The sequence below is a fragment of the Mus caroli genome, unplaced genomic scaffold, assembly GCF_978045245.1.
Source record: "Mus caroli unplaced genomic scaffold, Mus_caroli_1 scaffold_4, whole genome shotgun sequence".
In the NCBI taxonomy this organism is placed as follows: Eukaryota; Metazoa; Chordata; class Mammalia; order Rodentia; family Muridae; genus Mus; species Mus caroli.
This window is the reverse complement of record NW_028227259.1, coordinates 133,993,768-134,017,032: the sequence shown is the minus strand read 5'-3', so window position 1 is coordinate 134,017,032 and position 23,265 is coordinate 133,993,768. Positions and strand designations below refer to the sequence as shown.

Here is a 23,265-nt window from a genome sequence, read left to right as displayed (position 1 = left end):
GGACGCTGAGCCCAGGCTCTGCCCATTACTGACGTCTTCTTTGTTCAATAACCTTTAGCGCCCGAGCTTTTCCTGGTTTCTTATTGGCTGCCGCGTGAGGTACCGCCTCCACCCTTCCTCTCTCCTTGGTAGAAATTGCTGGACGCTTCTGGGCGTTTCGCAGTTTGTCTTCGCTGATCGGTGAGACTTCTAGCAGTTAGGATGCCGCGTGGAAGCCGAAGCCGCACTTCCCGGGTGACTCCTCCGGCCAGGTGAGACCCTCGGGGCCGGGAACCGAGCGCAGGTGGCCAGGGCAGGGTTCTGTAGCCTGAGGGCTGCGAAGGCGACCGGGGGTGAGACAGCTAGCGGTCGGGAAGGGATCCGCTGGTGGGGCGGACTTCCTGAGAACGGGGACATGGTCGGTGCACTCGGGGAGAGGACTCTGAAACGTGACCTTTTCCCTAGACAGGCTGGGGGAAGGGCTGTCGAGGGCGTAGTATACGAGGAGGCGAGGAAAGAAAGATGCGTGCGAAACGCTTGGCCAGGGGTGGGGGTGGGGTGGTTTTTGTATTTTCTTTTTTCTACTTACTGCGTTTTTGAGTCTCAGGTTAGCCTTGAACTTTATAAGGCCTGGCTGGCTGGCCTTCCTTGATTTTCCTGACTCCGCTTCCTTAGGGCTGGGATTGCCGGCTTTAAAGATTTTCTTTCTTTCCTTTTTTTTTTTTTTTTTTTTTTTTAAGGAAAAAGAAAGAAAGAAAATTGCGGGCTGTGTGTGGAGGGCCGAAAATTTAAAGTTTAGATCTTTTCATCACTTGGGTCCAAGATGTCTTCCATTTTGTGGTAAACGATCTATTGAGCTACCTTGCTGGCCGACCTAAAAAACAAATAGGAAATTGTTGACATCCCTTTCCCCCAATCCAGATTCTGAAGGTCCCTCTTTGGGGTAATAAAATCGTACTGGGAGTGAACCTCAGGACTGCATGTTGTAGCGCATGCGTCATCTGCCATCAAGATAGTCCCTTTTGCCTCCTTCTCCCGGAAGGCAAGCGGGGGTTGCGACCAGTTCAAGGCTAGCAAGGCTACCCATAGAGAGATTCTTGTCCAGAACCCCCTCAAAAAAATGAGTCAAAGTTGCAGCTCAGGCAGGTCACTTTCCCTAGATTTTTCTTTTTGGATTGGCGTAGTGGTTTGTTGTTTCCTTGAAAGGGGCTTTCACTGTGGCCCTGGCTGGAACTCCAAAGAGGCTGCCCGCCTTTGCTTCCCGATTTTTTTTTTTATGGGCTGGCGAGATGGCTCAGCAGGTAAGAGCACTGACTGTTCTTTGGAAGGTCCTGAGTTCAAGTCCCAGCAACACATGATGACTCAAAACCATCTGTAGTGAGGTCAGATGCCCTCTTCTGGGGTGTCTGAAGACAGCTACAGTGTACTTATGCATAAAATAAATCTTTAAAAAATTATTTTATGTATATGACGAGTACACTGAAGCTGTTTTCAGACACACCAAAAGAGGGCATCTGATCTCATTACAGATGGTTGTGAGCCACCATGTGGTTGCTGGGAATTGAACTCAGGACCTTTAGAAGAGTAGTCTGTGCTCTTAACTCCTGAGCCATCTCTCCAGCCCAACCCTTTCTTGATTTATTTATTTATTTATTTATTTATTTTTGAGGCAGGGTTTTTCTGTGTAGCCCTGGCTGTCCTGGAACTCACTCCGTAGACCAGGCTGGCCTCAAACTCAGAAATCTACCTGCCTCTGCCTCCCAGGTGCTGGAATTAAGCCCAGCCCTTTCTAACTGGGTAAAATGAAGGCACTGGACTGCATTCCTAATATCACCTCATGACTTTTGTTGACTTGTGACTGTCTTTCTCCATTGTCAACACTGGTCCTAAATCCTTCTTCTAAATGGCCTTGTTCACTAACTGAATAGCCGGGATGGCCAGTGTATTTATGCCTCTGTGTGTGCTGGAGTGAAGGTCCAAGGGCACCTTATGGGGGTTGGTTGTTTCTTTCCACCTTCTGGGTTCCAGGAGTCAACCAACCTCAAGGTGTCAAGCATCCTTCTCTAGTGAGTCTTTGACCAGCCGCCTGTCCTCCTTCCAGCTCTAAATCTTGGTTCAGATGTTCACTAGGTTAGTCCTTGACTGTCCTCAATTTTTTTTTTACATGGCAGCACCTGTCTGATATTTCTGATACTGATAGACTAATAAAGGAAAGCTGTTTGCTCATTCTATTTTTGTTTTTGTTTTTTTTTTTTTTTTGTTTTTTTGAGACAGGGTTTCTCTGTGTAGCCCTGGTTGTCCTGGAACTCAACTTTGTAGACCAAGTTGGCCTTGACTCAGAAATCCGCCTGCCTCTGCCTCCCAAGTGTTTGCTCATTCTATAGCTTCTAATGCCTTGGAGCTCAGAGAGGTCCAACTGTCATTTAAATAAATAAATCCTTTGGGGAACTTTCTAACTTTAATTGTCCATAAGTGGACATAATGCAAATGAATGGGCACTAGAGCCTTGGAAACTCAGAGGGGTCTGATGACCTGACCCTGAGTTTCCACTTGACTGCTTCCTGAGTGTGCACTACCACGCCTAACTGTATGACAGCGTTGTTCACCATTTTGAGACAAGGGTATTGATTGTTAGGTTGGCCTTAAAATTACTGTATAGAGCAAGGATAAGAGTAGATATGCCAAACTGTACTGTACTGTGCTGTACAGTGAAAAGTCCACAGACCTCAGCCTTACATAAAGAATACAGCAACTTGGGCTGGAGAGATGACTCAGAGGTTAGGAGCACTGACTGCTCTTCCAGAGGTCCTGAATTCAAATCCTATGAGCCCACAAAAAATCAGGCATAGCATACATAACTGTAACCACAGCATTGTGGGGTGGAGACAGGCAGTTTCCACAGCAGGGCTGTGGCTCACAACCATCTGTAATGAGATCTGATGCCCTCTTCTGTTGTGTCTGAAGACAGTTACAATGTACTCACATACATGAAATAAATATTAAAAAAGAATACAGCAACTAAGGGACTCTTAAGAGTCGGAAGCAAGGAGCACACCAGGTGGTCAGCAATGTGCAGAAATGTGTGTGTACACAGGTATGCATCTAATAAAGATGATGAAAAAGGAGGCTATCAGCTTGAAAATAGATCAAGGGCTGGTGAGATGGCTCAGTGGGTAAGAGCACCCGACTGCTCTTCCAAAGGTCCAGAGTTCAAATCCCAGCAACCACATGGTGGCTCACAGCCATCTGTAATAAGATCTGACTCCCTCTTCTGGAGTGTCTGAAGACAGCTACAGTGTATTTACATATAATAAATAAATAAATATTAAAAAGAAAGAAAGAAAGAGAGGAAGGGCCAAGTAGCCCCTTTAAAAAAAAAAAAAGAAAATAGATCAAGGAAGGGTATATGGGAGAGGGTTAAAGTAGAAATAAGTCACTGTATGGTGAAGATGGCCCTGATCTGGTTTTTCCACCTATGTGCCTCTGAACATGGCCTGTTTGGTCTCTTGAGTAGATTGCAAAGCGATTTGTCTGGGACCTGAGGAGTTTTGTTCTTTTCCAGCCGGGCCCCTCAGATGAGGGCTGCTCCCCGAAGAGCACCTGCAGCTCAGCCTCCAGCAGCAGCTGCACCATCTGCAGTTGGCTCACCTGCCGCTGCGCCCCGACAGCCAGGCCTGATGGCCCAGATGGCTACCACCGCGGCCGGTGTGGCTGTGGGCTCTGCAGTGGGGCACACCCTGGGCCACGCCATCACTGGGGGCTTCAGCGGAGGTGGCAGTGCTGAGCCCGCAAAGCCTGACATCACTTACCAGGTGAGCTTTGGAGCAGCTTCTCCTTCCTGTGCTTTTCTTTTCTGACATGTGTTGGCAGCTGGAGAGTGTCTTTTATGAATAAGCATTTACTCTGATACCATGAGGACCTGAGTTCAAATCCTATGAGCCCACAAAAAATCAGGCATAGCCATACATAACTGTAACCACATGCATTGTGGGGCGGAGACAGGCAGTTTCCACAGCAGGGCTGACTGGCCTGCTGAGATGAAATTAGTTTCTGGTTCAGTGAGAGGTTGTGTCTCCAGGAAATAAGAGAGTGGTTGAGGGTATGTTTGGCCTATCTCCCCTTGGGGACATCTGTCCACACACTCATGGGAGGATCACGTATAAAGCCACATAGGGTGGTCCGAGTTACAACAGGAGTTACTGTACAACAGCCTTTTTCCCTTTAGGTGATGCTTGTTTTTGAGAGCATATCACTCAAATTAGCCTTGAACTGGCAAGCCTCCTACCTTGGCTTTAAGTACTTATCTTGGCCACACTTTTACTGTTGCTTTTGAAGACAAAGTCTTCACTGTGTGACCCAAACTGACTTCTAACTTGTAACAGTCTTCTTGGCCTCTCAAGTGCTGGTGTCACAGGCAGAGCCCTGAGCCCTGAGGCCTGGCCTTCCTTACACAATCAGTCCCTTTTGTGGCTTTATGACCCCTTACCTAGTTTGGGTTTTTGGTTTTGTTTATATGTCTTTTACTATTTCTTTCTCTGGGGTAGATGTATTTTCTAAGGAGCATGTATTTCTGGTATGTCTGAAATTCTCATCCATCTCTTGCCCATATTTTCCCATGATCCAGTTTTCCTTAGGAATGGTTCACTATACACACACACACATACACAATACACACACACACACAGTACACACATACACCAATATACATATATAAACATATGTATACATATATATAATACACACATGCGCGCCTGAGAGAGAGAGAGAGAGAGAGAGAGAGTGTGTGTGTATGTTGTGCTGGGATCAAACCTCAAACCCGGGGCAAAGAATACAGTCTTAACTGTGGAGTCCCTAGCCCGTTTTTAAAGTTTTGGTCTTAATGTTTACAATGTTAAGGCCCAGCCCAGAGCCTTGAGTGTACTGAGCAAGTTCTTCATAGGACCTTGGCTCCCATTTACGCTCCAGATGATGTGATTTGGCGTTTGTTTCTTTTGGTTCTGAGTTGTCGAGGACATCTTTGTTCTTTACATAGTTTTCACTGCCATGTTCCTGGCTGGCACTAAACTTGCACCTTTCTCCAGTTGTTTCCCCAGCTCCCATTGTGTGAGCGCTGCCCTTGGGTGGTGGCCTATGCTTTCTCATCTCAACACAAGATGTTGTGTCTTTGCAGGAGCCTCAGGGAGCCCAGCTGCAGAACCAGCAGTCTTTTGGACCTTGCTCTCTAGAGATCAAGCAGTTTCTGGAGTGTGCTCAGAACCAGAGCGATGTCAAGCTCTGTGAGGGCTTCAACGAGGTACTGCGGCAGTGCAGGATTGCAAATGGTAGGTGACTTGTCCCTCTGCTCAGGTTGATGGTCCTGAACCCTATTTAGTTTTGGAGTTAAGTCCTCCAATAAGACCTTTTTGTTTGTTTGTTTTTCGAGACACGGTTTCTCTGTATAGCTACTCACTTTGTAGATCAGGCTGGTCTGGAACTCAGAAATTCGCCTCTGTCTGCCTCCCGAGTGCTGGGATTAAAGATGTGCGCCACCATGCCCGGCAAGACTGTTTTTGAGGCAGGGTTTCTGTACATATCATTCGCTGTTCTAGAATTCACTGTAGACCAGGTTGGCCTCCAGAGATCTGTGTGCCTCTAATTAAAGGCATACACCATGGCTGCCCTGCCCTTGTAGAATTCTTTTTTTTTTCTCCAAAAAAATTCTTTTATTAGGTATTTTCTCATTTACATTTCAAATGCTATCCTGAAAGTCCCCTACTCTTCCCCCCTACCCCCCCCCCCCCCGGAAGAAATCTTGTAGTATTTACAGTTCAATGCTTGTTTTTGTTTTCCAGTTTCAATTAGAGTACTGGTTCTCAACCTTAGGTCCTCATGCTGTAGTGACCTAAGGAGACCGTCAGGGTGAAAATAGCTGAGTTAGATGGGAGGGTGGTGAGGTATTTAGGAATGGAATTAAGAGGTACTTGTCCTAGCCAGATAGAGGTCATGCACAGTTTTAATCCAGCACTCAGGAAACAGAGGAAAATCCTGTCTCTCAAAAAAACTAGAGAGGAACCACTGCTGTTTAAAAAACGTTATTCGCCGGGCGTGGTGGCACACGCCTTTAATCCCAGCACTGAAGACAGCTACAGTGTATTTACATATAATAAATAAATAAATATTAAAAAGAAAGAAAGAAAGAGAGGAAGGGCCAAGTAGCCCCTTTAAAAAAAAAAAAAGAAAATAGATCAAGGAAGGGTATATGGGAGAGGGTTAAAGTAGAAATAAGTCACTGTATGGTGAAGATGGCCCTGATCTGGTTTTTCCACCTATGTGCCTCTGAACATGGCCTGTTTGGTCTCTTGAGTAGATTGCAAAGCGATTTGTCTGGGACCTGAGGAGTTTTGTTCTTTTCCAGCCGGGCCCCTCAGATGAGGGCTGCTCCCCGAAGAGCACCTGCAGCTCAGCCTCCAGCAGCAGCTGCACCATCTGCAGTTGGCTCACCTGCCGCTGCGCCCCGACAGCCAGGCCTGATGGCCCAGATGGCTACCACCGCGGCCGGTGTGGCTGTGGGCTCTGCAGTGGGGCACACCCTGGGCCACGCCATCACTGGGGGCTTCAGCGGAGGCAGAGGCAGGCGGATTTCTGAGTTCGAGGCCAGCCTGGTCTACAAAGTGAGTTCCAGGACAGCCAGGACTATACAGAGAAACCCTGTCTTGAAAAAACCAAAAAAAGAAACCTTGTCTCGAAAAACCAAAAAAAAAAAAAAAAAAACCAACATGTTATTCATGAATCTCGATAAGGTTCTCTGCCTGATAAAACTGATATCAGACCGTCCCACAACAGGGAAGACCCAGGCCTGAGGCCGATCCCCAACCTGAGAACTCCCAGACAGAATGCTGGGGATGTCTGTGAACTGGTCCACGGAATATCTATTTCCAGGACAGGGTTGTTAGGTAGAGACAGGCACTACACTGCCGTGCCCATTGAGGAAACCCTCCCCTTAGCTTCTGACAGAGGGTTAGTAATGGAATTGAGAGAGACAGATACATACTTGTCTTAATTCATAACTTCTTGGTGGTTTAACATCTACCAAGTTGGCTAACCCTCTGCTTCGGGCCTTTGTCTGTAGACACGTGCACCATGTCTTAGTTATGGCAAAGATAGAATTGAGGTTTGATTGAATGAACCCTGAAATGGTGGTGTTGGGTGTCTTCTAACTTAAACTTACTTTTTTTTTTAAACAGGTTTAATGTAATCAAGAAATTCAAGCTGAAGAGATGTAACATTGGTTCTGTATAACTGATAGTACAATAGTACAAGTGTGGACCCTTATATTTCTAACAGCTCCATTGCTTTGGAATGGCCATGAAAGAGATCTAACTATGGATGCTTACTGAGGCTTGTATGTAGTGTTGGTTACTGGGCACGTGTTTGGCCTCCTTGGACTGTGTTGTGATTGTGAGTTAAAAAAAAATAAATTGGTTATTCTGAAGTGTGTGGTAGCGTCCTTATTGTGTGTGCCTGCGGAACATAGTAGCATCCTAGGAGAAGCCATTCTCTGTGCCTGTCATTCGTCTAGTCCAGAGGTGCTCAGCCTTCCTAGTGCTCTGGCCTTTTAATACAGTTCCTCATCAAAACACAGCTTTCTGATCCGAATCTCCAGGCATAGAATTTAGGAAAAGCTTAGGCCCAGGTAAAGTGATACATGCTTTTAATCCCAGGAGACACAGGCAAGTGGATCTGAGTTCAAGGCCAGTCGGGGACAGTCAAGTTCCAAGTAAGGAACAGTTTATGTCCTAGCTGTGCTACACCTTTAATCCCGCCATGCCTTCTGCCTGCTGGAGGCCTGCATAACGACAATGAAGAAGGAAGGGTTCTCTCCTGCTAGCACTTGTCAGCATGTATCTGTTGGAGTCTATTTCTTCAGGATTCCAGCTTATGTAGAAGACCAGCTGAAACATCTAGTCTTGCGGGACAACTAGATTCTTAGACTTCCCTTTCACAGCTGGCCATTGTTGGGTTAGTTGGACTGCAGAGTGTCATTCCAATAAATTCTGACTAGAGAACCTTGACTAATCGTGCTGCTTTTTAAAATGGTTTTAGCTGCTCCAGGTCCAGGGTCCCACGAAAGTGTTAATTCTGCAGAAGACTGGAATGAGCTCTTGGTTTTTATTTGCAAAGGGCGCTGTGCCTTGGTGGGGACAGAGCATGGTCTCACACTGTTAAGAATAGCACAGACCAGGGTACAACCTTGAGCACATTTTTTCAAAAGTACTATTTTTCAAAAGAGGTTTTAGTTTCTGCCAGATGGCTTTCTTTACAAAAAATTTTTGGTGTTTTATTTGTATTGGATGTGTGTGTTTCGCCTAGATGGAAGACATCATCCCCTGGAAACAGAGCCATAATAGGTTGTGAGCAACCATGTGGATGCTAGAAATAACCCTAGTCCCAGACCAGCCAGTGCTCCTAACCACTGAACCATCTCTCTAGGTCCTCCATTTTCATATGGGGTCCTATAGTTTTGGGGGTGTTATTTTTTGTTTTGTTTTTCAAGTCAGGGTTTTCTTGAACTCACTCTGTAGACCAGGCTGGCCTGGAACTCAGAAATCCGCCTGCGACTGCCTCCTGAGTGCTGGGATTAAAGGCTTGCGCCACCACACCCGGCTCAAGTCAGGTTTTCTTATGTAACAGTTCTTGGATGACATGAAACAGATTCCCCCCCCCCCCCCCACACACACACACACACCCCGCCTCTACCTCCCACGTGCTGGGATTGAAGGCATCCACTATCACATCCTGTCATGTGGGGTCTTAACCCATATATATATTTATTTATATATATATATATTTATATATATTATATAATATTTTATATATATTTATTTATTTTAAATTTTGATCACATGCTAATTGTGATGTGTCAGGATGCTGGTGTGATACTCAGCTGCGGCAGGCTTGTCTAGTATTCACTATTCACAAGGCTCTGGGTCCTGTCTTCAGCCATGCCAACAAACCAAGTAGGTAAGTAAGTGGTAAGCAGGTAGACATTACTGAGATCTCCGATGGCCACTTGACACTGCGTGTCTGCATGGAGGCAGTGTACGCAAGCCATTGGGTCTCCCTGTATAGTCCAGATCTATGGCCTATCCTGCCTCAGCCTCCCAAGTGCTGGGATTAGAGGCTTGTGCCACCATACCCAGTTAAAAACCATCCTGTAGCCAGGCATGGCAGTGCACACTTTTAATCACAGCTCTGGGATCACAGCGGGTGGATCCCTGAGAGTTTGAGGCTGGCCAGGTCTACAGGATGAGTTCCAGGACAGCTAGGGCTACACAGAGAAACCCTGTCCCACACAAAAACCAGCCAAACATCAACAACAAAAACATGGAGTTCAATTCCCAGCAACCACATGGTGTCTCACAAACCATCTGTAATGGGATCCGATGCCCTCTTCTGGTGTGTCTAAAGACAGCTACAGTGTACTCACATACATAAAATAAAAAACTTTAAAAAAAAAAGGTCGGGCTGGTGAGATGGCTCAGTGGGTAAGAGCACCCGACTGCTCTTCCGAAGGTCCAGAGTTCAAATCCCAGCAACCACATGGTGGCTCACAACCATCCGTAACGAGATCTGGCGCCCTCTTTTGGAGTGTCTGAAGACAGCTACAGTGTACTTACATATAATAAATAAATAAATCTTAAAAAAAAAAAAAAAAAAAAAAAGGTCATGCTTGGTGTTGCACACCTATAGTGCCAACACAGAAGCAGGAGTGCAAGTGTGGAGGCCTCTTGGTCTGCACGGTTTCTGGGTCCTCAGAGTTGTGTAATAAGACTCTTGTCTTCACTGGGCAGTGGTAGCACACGACTTTAATCCCGGCACTTGGGAGGCAGAGGAGGCAGGCAAATTTCTGAGTTCAAGGCCACCCTGGTCTACAGAGTGAATTACAGGACAGCCAGGACTACACAGAGAAACCCTATCTCCAAATAAAAGACTCTTGTCTTCAAAAAATAACAATGTATTCCTTTCAAAGCTGGTGTTGCCAGGCTGGAGAGATGCATGGCTCCTGTGAAGACACTTGCTACTCTTTCAGAGGACCTGAGTTCAGTTTTCCATACTCATAGTGGCTACAATAGTCTGTAACTCCAGTTCTAGGGGGATCTAATGCCCTCACTGATGTCTGAGCATATAAGACATTCCTGTATTACACATACATACTGCCAGCAAAAGACTCATACACATAAAATCTAAAAAAAAACAGGGCTAGAGAACCTGGTTCATTCCTTAAGATCATAAACTGCTTTTCCAGAATTCGGTCTCCAGCACCCATGTAGCAAACAAACAGCTATAATTCCAGCTGCAGAAAAACCCAACACCTCTGGCTTGGGCAGGCACTGATACTCATATCCACATACAGATATGCTGTGATGGTTTGTGTATGCTTGGTCTGGGGAGTGGAACTATTAGGAGGTGTGGGAGGGGAGAGGGGGGAGAGAAAAAAAAGTTGCCTTGATCATGGTGTCTGTTCACAGCAGTAAAGCCCTAACTAAGACATACACACTCGGGGCTGGTGAGATGGCTCAGTGGGTAAGAGCACCCGACTGCTCTTCCGAAGGTCCAGAGTTCAAATCCCAGCAACTACATGGTGGCTCACAACCATCCGTAACGAGATCTGGCGCCCTCTTCTGGAGTGTCTGAAGACAGCTACAGTGTACTTACATATAATAAATAAATAAATCTTAAAAAAAAAAAAAATTGCTTGTTTGTCTTTGGTTTCTCCAGGCCAGGTTTCTATGTCTAACTCTGGCTGTTGTGGAAATCACTCAAATTCAAAAGATCTACCTGCCTCTGCCTCCTGAGTGTTCTCCACCACATATAGCCAATATTTAAAAAAAAAAAAAAAAAAAAAAACCAAAAGGCTTTGTCTCCTCTGAGCCATTTGCTTTATCCCTGCCACGTGTGCTTTCCCCAGGCTCCGCCAGGTGTCACCCCTGATGTAGTTTTGCCCCAGGCCTATCCCTGCTGGACCTCGGCCTGCATCCCATTTGCCCCAGGCCTATCCCTGCTGGACCTTGGCCTGCATCCCAGGTTTGCAGTTGTGATTTATTTTTGGCAGGCCAGCCTTCCATCACCAAGTACCAAAGTCTCGCAAGAGGAGCAAGACAGCAACTCCAATAAGTGTCTGCTCAGGACACAGCTTCAGTCCTTTGTGGTCTGCTGTCTCCCAAGGGCTCCAGTACCTTTGGAATTCTTGTCACTTCCATTCAAGGGCCTACAAGGACCTCACGGTGAGTAGCCAGGCAGTAGATGGGAGCAATGGGCTTGTGAGGCAAAGACAGGAACCCCTTCCAGGTCTGTTTGACCCATTTCCCCTTAATCCTGGGAGAGCACGGATTCTCAGAGCACCTGTCAGGCAGTTACCTACAGATCATGGATCTGGCTGTGTTCTCTGATTAGCTTTCTGGAATATCAAATTCCAAAACATTAGACTATCTATTCTCATTTAGAACATCTCCACACCCCTAGGGAGTCTTGGAACAAGTGTCAGGGGATAATGAAGCAGTAAATCCAGATCCATGGTTGGCTCAAGTCAGGCCTTAAGAACAGGGAGATGGACACACGTATATTATCAGAAAGGGTAAACACAGCCAGAATTTGACCAGCCTGGCTCAGGCTGGCAACCTGGTGTGGACCAAGAATTGCTCTGAACTAACTCACGCAAGGGATCTGCTGTGCCTAGATAATAAGTGAGGGGCATACATGCCCATCTTGGGACTTTAGAATGGCCTTTCAGCAAAGAGGCTTGTTTTTCAAGGCATACTAACACCTTCGGGCTCTGTTGGCTGTTGATAGGGTCAGCACACAGGCCTGGTTCCTGCTATTGGCAAAGGAGACAGTTGTTATTCTAAACCTTCCTCTGGTAACCAGGCACCCAGTCTCTGGACACCAGGCTTCCTGCAAAGGTCAGCTTGAGGCAGCCAGCACTGCCGCTTGGCTGGTCAGCAAATTGGGCCCCTTGGGAGACCAGACTTTCTTGGAAGTGGACATGAAGCATGTACCCTTTGCCTGCTTGCCTCTTCCTATTGCTGGGTGATTTTCTGCCTTTCTCAAACCCTGGGTCTGGAGCAGGAATTCAGTTTCCTGGTAGGAGCCTCTATGTCCCTGGAACAAGATAGGCCAGCTTAGCTTCTCCATATCCAAGATTGAGCACCCTGACTCAGGGCTGTGGGGGATGTGGTGGGGTGGCGGTGAGGGTGGGGCGTAGCTCAGCTCAGTCAGTGACAGAGTGCTTGCCTAGCATACTCAACACCCTGGGTTCTATCGCTAGCACCTAAAGATAAAAATAAGATGGGTCGGAGAGATGGCTCAGTGGTTAAAAACACTGGCTGCTCTTCCAGAGGACCTGGGTTCAATTCCCAGCCCCCACGTAGCAGCTCATTACTGCCCTCGGCTCCAGTTCCAGGGGATCCGACACCTTCACACAGACACCATGACACATAAAATTAAATTATTATTTTTTAAAGTAAAGTAGAAATAAGAGTAACTGACTCATGCCAGGCATGGAGACACATGCCTTTGATGACAGCACTAGGAATGCAGAGGCACACAGATCTATTTATCTATGAGTTTTAGGCCAGCCAGGGCAACATAGTGAGACCCTGTCTCAAAAGGAAAAAAAACCAAAAAACAAAAAACAAAACCTTACGGTGTTGTCCACTCTGCTCCAGGACTACTGGAGTCTTGCTTGTCATTGCTAGGTAGGATCTACCGTATCCATCAACTAAGACTTATACAGTGCATCACCTGTCCATTGAAACATACCCAGCACTTGCCAAACACCGGTGCTGGGCAGAAGGCACATCTAAGCATCACAGTCTAATGGGAGGTAATAGCAGAATCTGAGACCAAGCATCACTCGTCTAGCTCCAGTACAGTGCTTGGCTTTTTTTAAAGTAAGATTATCTTGATTTTACATGTATGACTGTTCTTTTTTTTTTTTTTATTGAGAAAAAGAAAGACACTTTTTTTTTCTCTGTGTAGGGTTTCTCTGTGTAGTCGTGGCTGTCCTGGAACTCACTCTGTAGCCCAGGCTGGCCTCGAACTCAGAAATCCGCCTGCCTCTGCCTCCCGAGTGCTGGGATTAAAGGCGTGCGCCACCACACCCGGCTCATGTATCACTGTTCTATGTGTGTACCATATGTCCTCCTGGTCCCGATAGAGGCCAGTAGAGGGCACCTCATTCCCTGGAACTAGAATTATAGATGGTTGTGAGCTGCTCTGTGGGTGCTGGGAATTTGAGCCTGGGCCTCTGAAACAGCAGCCAGTGCTTGTAGCCACTAAGCTTTCTTTTCAATATCCAGCTGCCCTCACTCCCCCTTTTTTATTGATACAAGGTCTCATGTAGCCCTGGTTGGCCTAGAACTTGCTATATAGATCTCACTAGCCACTAGGTCTGTTTTCTTCTTCTTTTCCTTCCTTCCTTCCTTCCTTCCTTCCTTCCTTCCTTCCTTCCTTCCTTCCTTTCTTTCTTTCTTTCTTTCTTTCTTTCTTTCTTTCTTTCTTTCTTTCTTTCTTTCTTTCTTTCCTTCTTTCTCTTTCTCTCTCTCTCTTTCTTTCTTTCCTTCTCTCTTTCTTCTTTCTCTCTTTCTTCCTTTCTTTCTTTCTTTCTTTCTCTCTTTCTCTCTTTCTTTCTGTTATTTAAGGCAGTGTCTTCTTCTCTCACCTTGGTGACTAGGCTGGCCTGGAACACACAGAGATCTGCCTGTCTGCTGTGCCCAGCATACCCCCAGTGTTTAGCTTATTTCATGGCTATTAGCCATTAGCCAAGAGTGATGATAGCTCATGCCTGTAAATCTAATGGCAGGAGAATCACAAGCTTTAGGGCTAGCTGGGCTATGTAATTAATGGTAAGCTAGCCTGGGCTATAGAGTGAGGTCTAGCTCAACAATGGGCTTTTTAATATTTATCTTTCCCCAGCTTTCTGGCCCACTCCCATTCTTTGAAGTGTCTTTCTGCTGGGCGGTGGTGGCGCACACCTTTAATCCCAGCACTTGGCAGGCGGATTTCTGAGTTCCAGGCCAGCCTGGTCTACAGAGTGAGTTCTAGAACAGACAGGGCTATACAGAGAAACCCTGTCTCTAAAAACCAAAAAAAAAAAAAAAGTGTCTTTCTTTTTCTCAATAAGCTGTCTCTATTCTCTTAGAAAACAAAACACACTCCCCTCCCCCCCCCCAAGAAAAACCCACTAACCTCTAAGGACACCAGATACACGTGTGGTACACAAACATACATAAGGGTGAAACGCTTGTACTCCAATAAAAATAAAATTGGTCAGGAAATGAAAGGCATGGATGCTCTGCCATATGGGGAGGAGCTAAGGGCTGAGAAACTGGAAGGGGGGAGAGTTAAGAATACAGCGCATGGGCATGATGGCACAGACCAGACCTGAAACCCTGCACTTGGGAAGTCGAAAGATCAGGAGTTCAAGATCAGTTTCAGCTACAGGCAAGTTCAGGGACAGCTTAGGCTCCATGAGACTCTTAAGCCAAAAGAAGAAGCCAAAGAGTCGTCGCCGCCAGCCATCATAGGCAGAATAACAACAAATACAGAAGGGGTGGTAGCTGGCTTGTTGATGGACAGCCGAGGGAGGAGCTGTGTGATGTATGCAGGAAGCTCACCCTGGAAGGAGGGGCAGGAAGGTAAGGGAGTCCCCAGGGATGGAAGGGTACCACAGGATGCAATAGTACCAGGAGGAAAGTGCGAAGCTTTCCTTCTTTGCCACAAGTGCAGAGAAAACACAGAAGAAAAGCAAGGGTTGGAGAGATGGCTCAGCAGTTACCAGCACTGGCCGCCCTTGCAGAGTTTGGTTCCCGGCACCTGCATGGCGGCTCCCAACTGCTCTAATCCAGTATCTCAGGCTCCCTCTTCTTTATCCCTCTTTCCTCCTCTGCAGGTACCTGCATTAGTGTGCACATACCCACAGACAACCCTGCCTGCTTTTTTTCCACCTTTTTTCTTATAGTATTTCAAGACAGCGTTCCTCGGTTTTAGCTCTGGCTGGTTTGGAACTACAGCGGTGGCCCAGGCCTTTAATCCCAGCACTCAGGAGGCAGAGGCTGGCAAATCTCTGTGAGTTGGAGGCCAGGCTGGTCTACAGAAATAGTTTCAGGACAGCCGGAGCTAAAACAAAAACAAAAACAAAAAACAAAAAACCCTGTCTTGGAGAGAGAGAGAGAGAGAGAGAGAGAGAGAGAGAGAGAGAGAGAGAGAGAGAGAGAGAAAGGAAAAAGAAAAACAAGGAAAGAAAAACAAAGGAGAGCCGAGCGTGGTGGTTCAGGCCTTTAATCCCAGCACTCGGGAGGCAGAGGCAGACAGATTTCTGAGTTCGAGGCCAGCCTGGTCTACAAAGTAAGTTCCAGGACAGCCAAAGCTATACAGAGAAACCCTGTCTGGAAAAAACCAAAAAAAAAAAAAAGAAAGAAAGAAAGGGAAAAAAGAGGCGGGAGGAGTGGGAACTTGCCTGCTTCTTTTTGTACCCCCTTCAGAGGTGTTTGGGATCCCCCTGAGATCCACGTGACCATGACCCGGGATGACGCCCTCCCTGACTCGCATTCTGCACAGACTTTCTACGAGAACTATGAGCCCAAGGAGATCCTGGGCAGGTAAGACCAGGACCACCAGCGACAGACAGTTCCTGACCTCAGCTCTGATCGCAGATTGGCTCCACCCTCCTCACTAATCGATTTCTGACCCCTTAGTTCCTCCCCGTAGGGTGAGAGGGGAAGCCTGTGTTACAGTCCAGGGCCTTTGGTGTCCTGCTTGATTTCATTTCTGTTTTCTGAGTACAAGTGTTTCGGCTGTGTGCATGTTTGTGCACCACATGCGTGTCTGGTGTCCGTCAGATCCCCTGGAGTTCCAGAAAGTTGTTAGTGATCATGTGGGTGCCGGGAACTGACGCTAGGTTCCCTCCAGTCCCTGTACGGTAGCCTTTGGTCAAGGCTGGAATAAGGAGTCTCAAAGCCATCTGTTCTCTGCCCCCAAGGGGAGTCAGCAGTGTGGTCAGGCGCTGCATCCACAAACCCACATGCCAGGAATACGCAGTGAAAATCATTGACATCACCGGAGGAGGAAGCTTTAGCTCTGAGGAGGTACAGGAGCTTCGGGAAGCCACCCTGAAGGAGGTGGACATCCTGCAGAAGGTCTCAGGACACCCCAACATCAGTAAGTGTATCCTTCAAACTCCCCTATTCCTCCGGGCACAAGCCACGGTAGCGTGCTTTATAGTGAGAGATTCTGCCCTAATAACTCAAGTCAGGGTGTTAAGTAAGAGCCACCTTGTGTGACGAGCTCTACCCATTCAAGGGCATCTTGCTCAGTGGCTCTGCCAGCCTATTACTGAGGCTCGAGGTGCCTCCCTCATTACTCAGAATGGGTACAGCCAGTGTTGGGAGTAGGGCAGGTGGGAAAGCGGGGTATGAAGCCCCTGGTCCTTCCCACACCACAGGGATTGCCTTGGAAACCCCAGCACCTTCCCACCCCTGCCTTTGAAGTCAGTCTGCCCTGTGGCCGGTGCCAAGGCTCCTGTGATCCTTGAGACTAGCTAGCCTTTTCCGTTTCAGTACAGCTGAAGGACACTTACGAGACCAACACTTTCTTCTTCTTGGTATTTGATCTGTAAGTACCCAACCCTGGAGCCACTATTATCCTGGGGCTTATGAGGCCCTCCAGCAATCCTCACCAGGGTGCCAGCCAACATCAGCCCCCATGGTGAGACACCAGACAAAGACAACAGTTGATTCAGGGCCACACTGCCAGGTTTGAAACTTGGAGTACCACTTATGGGAGATATATATATATATATATATATATATATATATATATATATATATGTGTGTGTGTGTGTGTGTGTACATATTCCTTTTAATTGTATATATTTTAAAGGATTTATTTATTTATTTTATGTATGTGAGTACACTGTAGTTGTTCAGATGGTTGTGAGTCTTCATGTGGTTGTTGGGAATTGAATTTTAGGACTTCTGCTCACTTCCCTCAGCCCTGCTTGCTTGGGTCAACTCCACTTGCTTAGTCCCTGCTTGCTCTAGCCCAAAGATTTATTTATTATTATACATAACTACATTGTAGCTGTCTTCTGACTCACCAGAAGAGGGTGTTATATCTCATAATGGGTAGTTATGAGCTACCATGTGGTTGCTGGGATTTGAACTCAGAACCTTCAAAAGTCAGCCATCTTGCCAGCCCTTTTTTTGAGACAGGGTTTCTCTGTGTAAAAGCCTTGGCTGTTCTAGAACTTGTTCTGTAGACCAGGCTGGCCTTGGGCTCACAGAGTTCCTCTTGTTTCTGCCTCCCAAGTGCTAGGATTAAAGACATGAACCACCACCAGCAGCTTTATGATCAGTCTTTATATAAAAAAATTTAAGCCAGGTATTAAACCATACCTTTAGTCCCAGCACTTGGGAGGTAGAGGTAGGCAGATATTACTGAGTTTTAGACCAGCCTGGTCTACAAAGTGAGTTCCATCAGAGAAACCCTGTTAAAAAAGAAAAGAAAAGAAAAGAAAAGAAAAGAAAAGAAAAGAAAAGAAAAGAAGAGAAAAGAAAAGAGAAAAAAGAAAAAAGAAAAGAAAAGAAAAGAAAAGAAAAGAAAAGAAAAGAAAAGAAAAGAAAAGAAAAGAAAGGAGGAAAAAAAAATCCTTCTAGTGAGGCCATGCATGCCTTTAATTCCAGCCCTTGGGAGACAGAATCTTGGTGAGTTCAGGACCTGCCTGGTCTACACAGTGAGTTCCAGGCTAGCCAAAGTGTATACAGAGACCCCCATCTCAAAAACAGAGAACAGGCCTGGTGTGGTGGTGCACGCCTTTAATCCCAGCACTTAGGAGGCAGAGGCAAGCAGATTTCTGAGTTCGAGGCCAGCCTGGTCTACAGAGTGAGTTCCAGGTCAGCCAGGGCCGCACAGAGAAACCCTGTCTGGAAAAACCAAAAACAAACAAACAAAAACAAAAAAACAGAGGACAGTAAGAAGGGGATGAGCAGGTGGGGAGTAAGAACAGGAGGGAAGAGAAGGGAGGGGAAGAGAGAACTGCACTTCAAATCCTGCCTGGGAGGTCCACATTTGCAGTGCCAGCCAGAGGCTGAGGCAAGAGCATCAAAAGTTTGAAGCCAGTTTGTGCACATTATCCCAGAAAACAAAAACAAAAACAAAAACAAAAAAATTTAATTTGATCTTTTTCCCTTTCTGACCTAGAACGTGGTCTCTTCTAGAGCAATCTAGTTTTACCCTGGAGGGCTCCTGGGGACACCAGTAAAAATAGCTTCTCCAAGCCACTTCACTAAAGGTTAAAGACATTTGAGCTGTCCCCAAAGGTTACACAGGACAGAGTCCTGTGAATACAGCAGCATAGCTGCCACTGGGCAGGGGAGAGAGCCTTACTAGGGCCAGTCCTGTGGTTAATTAGGAAAAGATAAAACTAGGTACCTTGGGGCTGGAGAGATGGCTCAGTGGTTAAGAGCACCGACTGACTGCTCTTCCAGAGGTCGTGAGTTCAATTCCCAGCACCCACATGGTGGCTTACAACCATCTGTTATGGGAGCTGATGCCCTCTTCTGATATGTCTGAAGACAGCTACAGTGTACTCCTATACATAAAATAAATAAATGATTCTTTAAAAAGAAAATCCAAACTTAGGCAAGCCTGTAGGGCATTTTCAAGTGCTGGAGCTAAAGGTGTGTGCCCCCAGATCTGGCCTGTGTCTTCATTATTTAAACCATTTGTTTTGATTATCATTGATGTGTGTGTGGTGTGTATGTGTGCAGGTGTGTCTGTATGTGGGTATGTGCAAGTGAGTGTCGGTGCCTATGCAGACCACAGGCTCTCTTGAATCCTCTGGAACTAGACTTATACACAATTGTTAGTGCCTTGACATGGGTGCGGGGAACCGAGCCCAGCTCCTCCAGAAGAGCAGTCAGTGCTCTTAACTGCTGAGCCATCTCTCCAGCCCCCGTTTCTGTTTTTCTTCTTCTTCTTTTTTTTAAATTTAATTATTATGTATACAGTATTCTGCCTGCCAGAATGGGCATCAGATCCCATTACAGGTGGTTGTGAGGCACCATGTGGTTGCTGGGAATCGAACTCAGGACCTCTGGAAGAGCAGTCAGTGTTCTTAACCACTGAGCCATCTCTCCAGCCTGTTTCTTCCTTTGTTTTTGTTTTTGTTCTTGTTTTTGTTTTTGAGACAGGGTCCCATGTAGCTCGAGCTAGCTTCCAACTCACTATGAACTCCTGATTCTCCTGTGTCCATGAGGATTACAGGCATACGCCTCCACAGCTGGCTTTTAAACTTATGATGGGAAGACTTTGCCTTCCCAACACTTACACGGTTGATTCTTCCCCTTTGCTTCCTGGCCAAAAAAAAAAAAAAAAAAAAAAAAAAAAATCCCAACTCCTCTAGATCTGGTTTTAGGGGTCCTGGGTCAGAGACTCAGATGCCTAACCTCTGCCCCCAGCACCAACAGATCCCAGGGTGCCATGAATGTTCATAGGCAGGGACACCATATTTTCCTAGCTTCTTGCTTTTCTTCCAGTTCTTCCCAGACAACTCCTCTACGCCCTCCCCAGGTTCCTTTCCTCAGAGGATCAGTCCACCTCGCCCTCGGCAGCAGCAGGGTGGGAACACAGATCTGGGGACAAGTAAGGCGCTGGTGGTCTTGGAAACGCTTTGTTCCCACAGGATGAAGAGAGGGGAACTCTTTGACTATCTCACTGAGAAGGTCACCTTAACCGAGAAGGAAACCAGGTAAGGCGCATGCGCCTTCTGCACTAGTACTAGCATCGAAGCCGTCTGGCGGGAGGCCTGGCGAGCATGTTTTAGACGGAGAGATGGCTCAGTGGATAAGAGCAGTGACTGCTTTTCCTGAGGTCCTGAGTTCAATTCCCAGCAACCACATGGTGGCTCACAACCATCTGTAATGCCTTCTTCTGGTGTGTCTGAAGACAGTGACAGTGTACTCACATATATAAAGTAAATACATCTTTTTTTTTTTTAAGAGAAAGCTTCTCTTAAACAACAGCAACATAAATAAAATAAAAATAATAAGCCAATGCCATGCATCTCCCTCCAGAAAGATCATGCGGGCCCTGCTGGAGGTGATCTGTACCTTGCACAAACTCAATATTGTCCATCGGGACCTGAAGCCAGAGAATATCCTTTTGGATGACAACATGAATATAAAGCTCACAGACTTCGGGTTTTCCTGCCAGCTGCAGCCAGGAGAGAAGCTCCGAGGTCTGGTACTATGGCCTTGGCCCATAAAGGGGCCTCAGGGGTGGAGATTGCATGATTTTCTCCCCAGAATAAGAATTCTAGCATGTCAGTGGCTAATGAGATGGCTCAGTGGGTCAAATGAGGACACAAGCATGAGGACCTGAGTTCGAATCCCCACAGCCCATGTAACTCCAGCAATAGGCTGGCAGCTAGGAGGATCCCTCGCGGTTGCTGGCTGGTCTACCTGAATCAGTCAGCTTCAGGCCAGTGAGAGATCCTGTCTCAAAAAGCAAGGTGGAAGCCGGGCGTGGTGGCGCACGCCTTTAATCCCAGCACTTGGGAGGCAGAGGCAGGCGAATTTCTGAGTTCCACTGAGCCAGGTTCCCACCACCTGAGCTCCACGCCCGGGTGCCTAAAAGGACCTAGGAATCCACAGGTGACCCTCTGAGCCTGTGTATTCTGCTGTTACTATTGAGTGTAAAATAGGAGAGCCCTCCCAAGCACTGTTTTTGTCCTGTCTCTTGGCTCTCTTGAGTAACTTCTTCCAAGGGAGGGCCCCTGGTGTCCTGTCCTGATAGCAGCCCTTCCCGCAGAGGTTTGTGGGACTCCCAGTTATCTGGCCCCTGAAATCATACAGTGCTCCATGGACGACGGCCATCCTGGCTATGGGAAGGAGGTGGACATGTAAGTGAGCTGGGGGGCGGGGGAGGGTGGAGAGGTGGGTACAACTATGGCCTGACCCCAGTGAGACCACTCCTGCACGCCTCCCCTACCCGTGAGGCTAAGGGTGACACGAGGCCCCGCCCACCCTCCAGGTGGAGCACAGGCGTCATCATGTACACTCTGCTGGCTGGCTCCCCGCCTTTCTGGCACCGGAAGCAAATGCTGATGTTGCGGATGATCATGGACGGCAAATACCAGTTTGGCTCACCAGAGTGGGATGACCACTCTGACACAGTGAAAGACTTGGTGAGAGGCCATGGCCGCCCGCTCCCCAGATGTCAAGGGACAGGAGCATGTCCCAGAGTGGAGGGATCACTGTATCTGTCTCAATGATGTTAATGAAATACCTAGCAAAAACCACTGAAGGGCCGGGAAATGGTGGCACATGCCTTTAATCCCAGCACTTGGGAGACAGAGGCAGTCAGATCTCTGAGTTCGAGGCCAGCCTGGTCTACAAAGTGAGTTCCAGGACAGCCAGGGCTACACAGAGAAACCCTTTTTCGAAAAACCAAAAACAAACAAACAAACAAACCCCAAAAATATATATAATAAACCTACTTAAGGAAGGAAGGGTTTGTTTATGGCTACAGATATGTGAGGACCATCACAGTCAGGAAGCAGAGGGAGACTAATGTTGGGGATTAGCTAGCTCACTTTCTCTTTTCCATCCAGGACCCCAGCCCATGAACTGGAACCACCCACATTTAGGGTGTAGCTTTTCACCTCAACCTGTGTGCGTAATCCCGCACAGACAGGTCCAGAGACCTGCTTCCATTGTAGTCCTAAATCCTAGCAAGTTGGCAATCAGGACTGACACTCACACCCCAGTGTTTTCCAGAACGCTGCCGTGGTATTCTCAGGTCCCTTATGATCTCCCAGGTGTCTCGATTCTTGGTGGTGCAACCTCAGGACCGCTGCTCGGCGGAAGAGGCCTTGGCACACCCTTTCTTTCAGGAGTATGTAGTAGAAGAAGTACGGCACTTCAGCCCCCGAGGGAAGTTCAAGGTACTGAAATTTAACCTTCCTCAAGGTTCTTGGGGGAGGCTGCTGTTGGCTCCTGCTGGCACCAGGCTCCCAGAGCTTTAAGCTATGGGGGAATGGCTTGTACCCACTGTTCCAATTCAATTTCTGGTTGCAGGGAATGTCAGCTAACTGACCCTGTTACCTAAATCCCTACAGATGCTTGTAGCCTGGGAATAGGGGACATCATGAAGGGCAGGCACCCCCAAAGCCAGCTAAGGCTTCCCCGACAAGCTTTGCTGTGGGCTGAGGGTTCTCAGTGCTGCCCCCTGCAGGTGATCTGTCTAACTGTGCTGGCATCAGTAAAGATCTACTACCAGTACCGTCGGGTGAAGCCGGTAACCAGGGAGATCGTCATCCGAGACCCCTACGCCCTTCGGCCGCTGCGGAGGCTCATTGACGCCTACGCTTTCCGTATCTACGGCCACTGGGTGAAGAAAGGGCAACAGCAGAACAGAGCCGCCCTCTTCGAGAACACGCCCAAGGCCGTGCTCCTCTCCTTGGCTGAGGAGGACGACTTCTGAGGGGCAGCGGGGCCCAGGGGAAAGCAGACAGAGGGACTTGTGAGAAGAGGATGCCCCGAGTAGCCTTCTGCAAAGGAATAGGTGGCCCTACTCCGTGCTCTCAAAGGCTCGCCACTAGAAGCACAGGGTGTTCCCATTAAACAGCAGTAATTACAGCTGGAGCTAGATGTGCTGTGGCATGTGCCTGTTGCCCCGAGACAGTAGGATCCCAGGTTCTAGACCAGCCCGGGGAAGTTTAGTGATGCTTATTTCAAAATAAAAATAAGGCTAGGAATGTAACCCTGTGGTGAGTGTAAGACCTCCAAATTCAACCTCTCTGGTACAGCAAAAATAGATAATAAATAAACAAATAAATAAATCCAACGCAGCTGAGACCGTGACAGGCAGACATGGAAGGGCAAAGAGCACGTATATTCTGGGAGCTATAAGCCTTCTGGCTTCTCTACTGTGCACCTTTGTCGATGTCTATAGTTTTCTTCTTCTTCTTTTTTTTTTTTTTTTTTTTGTTTTTCGAGACAGGGTTTCTCTGTATAGCCCTGGCTGTCCTGGAACTCACTCTGTAGACCAGGCTGGCCTCGAACTCAGAAATCCGCCTGCCTCTGCCTCCCAAGTTATAGTTTTCTTGTTTTTTTAAAGATTGATGCATTTTATGAAGGTTTTAGCTGCATGTATATTATGTAACCCACATGCATGCAGTACCTGTTGAGGTCACAAGAAGGCGTCAGAAACCCTGAAACTGGAGTTGTATAGATAGTTGAGCCCACC

General features: G+C 47.3%; 2 protein-coding genes across 3 annotated transcripts; both read left to right on the top strand.

The window, feature by feature from the left end:
* Positions 1-102: 102 nt before the first annotated feature.
* Positions 103-7,450, top strand: Chchd2 (coiled-coil-helix-coiled-coil-helix domain containing 2). The gene is made up of 4 exons (XM_021162560.2): positions 103-251; positions 3,542-3,791; positions 5,150-5,300; positions 7,203-7,450. Exons 1-4 carry the CDS (start codon positions 202-204, stop codon positions 7,211-7,213), a joined length of 462 nt encoding a protein of 153 aa, XP_021018219.1. The 5' UTR covers positions 103-201; the 3' UTR covers positions 7,214-7,450.
* Positions 7,451-11,086: 3,636 nt separating this feature from the next.
* Positions 11,087-23,001, top strand: Phkg1 (phosphorylase kinase catalytic subunit gamma 1). Of its 2 annotated transcripts, XM_021163296.3 has the most exons (10): positions 11,087-11,243; positions 15,501-15,617; positions 15,998-16,176; positions 16,575-16,629; positions 19,700-19,765; positions 20,091-20,254; positions 20,827-20,917; positions 21,049-21,202; positions 21,836-21,961; positions 22,252-23,000. In XM_021163296.3, exons 2-10 carry the CDS (start codon positions 15,535-15,537, stop codon positions 22,498-22,500), a joined length of 1,167 nt encoding a protein of 388 aa, XP_021018955.1. In that variant the 5' UTR covers positions 11,087-11,243; positions 15,501-15,534; the 3' UTR covers positions 22,501-23,000. The 2 variants fall into 2 exon arrangements, with proteins under 2 accessions (XP_021018955.1, XP_029332871.1); XM_029477011.2 differs by lacking the exon at positions 19,700-19,765 and having other exon boundaries at positions 22,252-23,001.
* The last annotated feature ends 264 nt before the right edge of the window (positions 23,002-23,265 follow it).

Coding starts and splice junctions, on each gene's coding strand:
- Chchd2 (XM_021162560.2), top strand. CDS start 202: ATGCCGCGTGGAAGCCGAAGCCGCACTTCCCGGGTGACTCCTCCGGCC. Junction 252..3,541: donor CGGGTGACTCCTCCGGCCAG/GTGAGACCCTCG, acceptor GTTCTTTTCCAG/CCGGGCCCCTCAGATGAGGG. Junction 3,792..5,149: donor AGCCTGACATCACTTACCAG/GTGAGCTTTGGA, acceptor GTGTCTTTGCAG/GAGCCTCAGGGAGCCCAGCT.
- Phkg1 (XM_021163296.3), top strand. CDS start 15,535: ATGACCCGGGATGACGCCCTCCCTGACTCGCATTCTGCACAGACTTTC. Junction 15,618..15,997: donor CCCAAGGAGATCCTGGGCAG/GTAAGACCAGGA, acceptor TCTGCCCCCAAG/GGGAGTCAGCAGTGTGGTCA. Junction 20,255..20,826: donor GCCAGGAGAGAAGCTCCGAG/GTCTGGTACTAT, acceptor CCCTTCCCGCAG/AGGTTTGTGGGACTCCCAGT.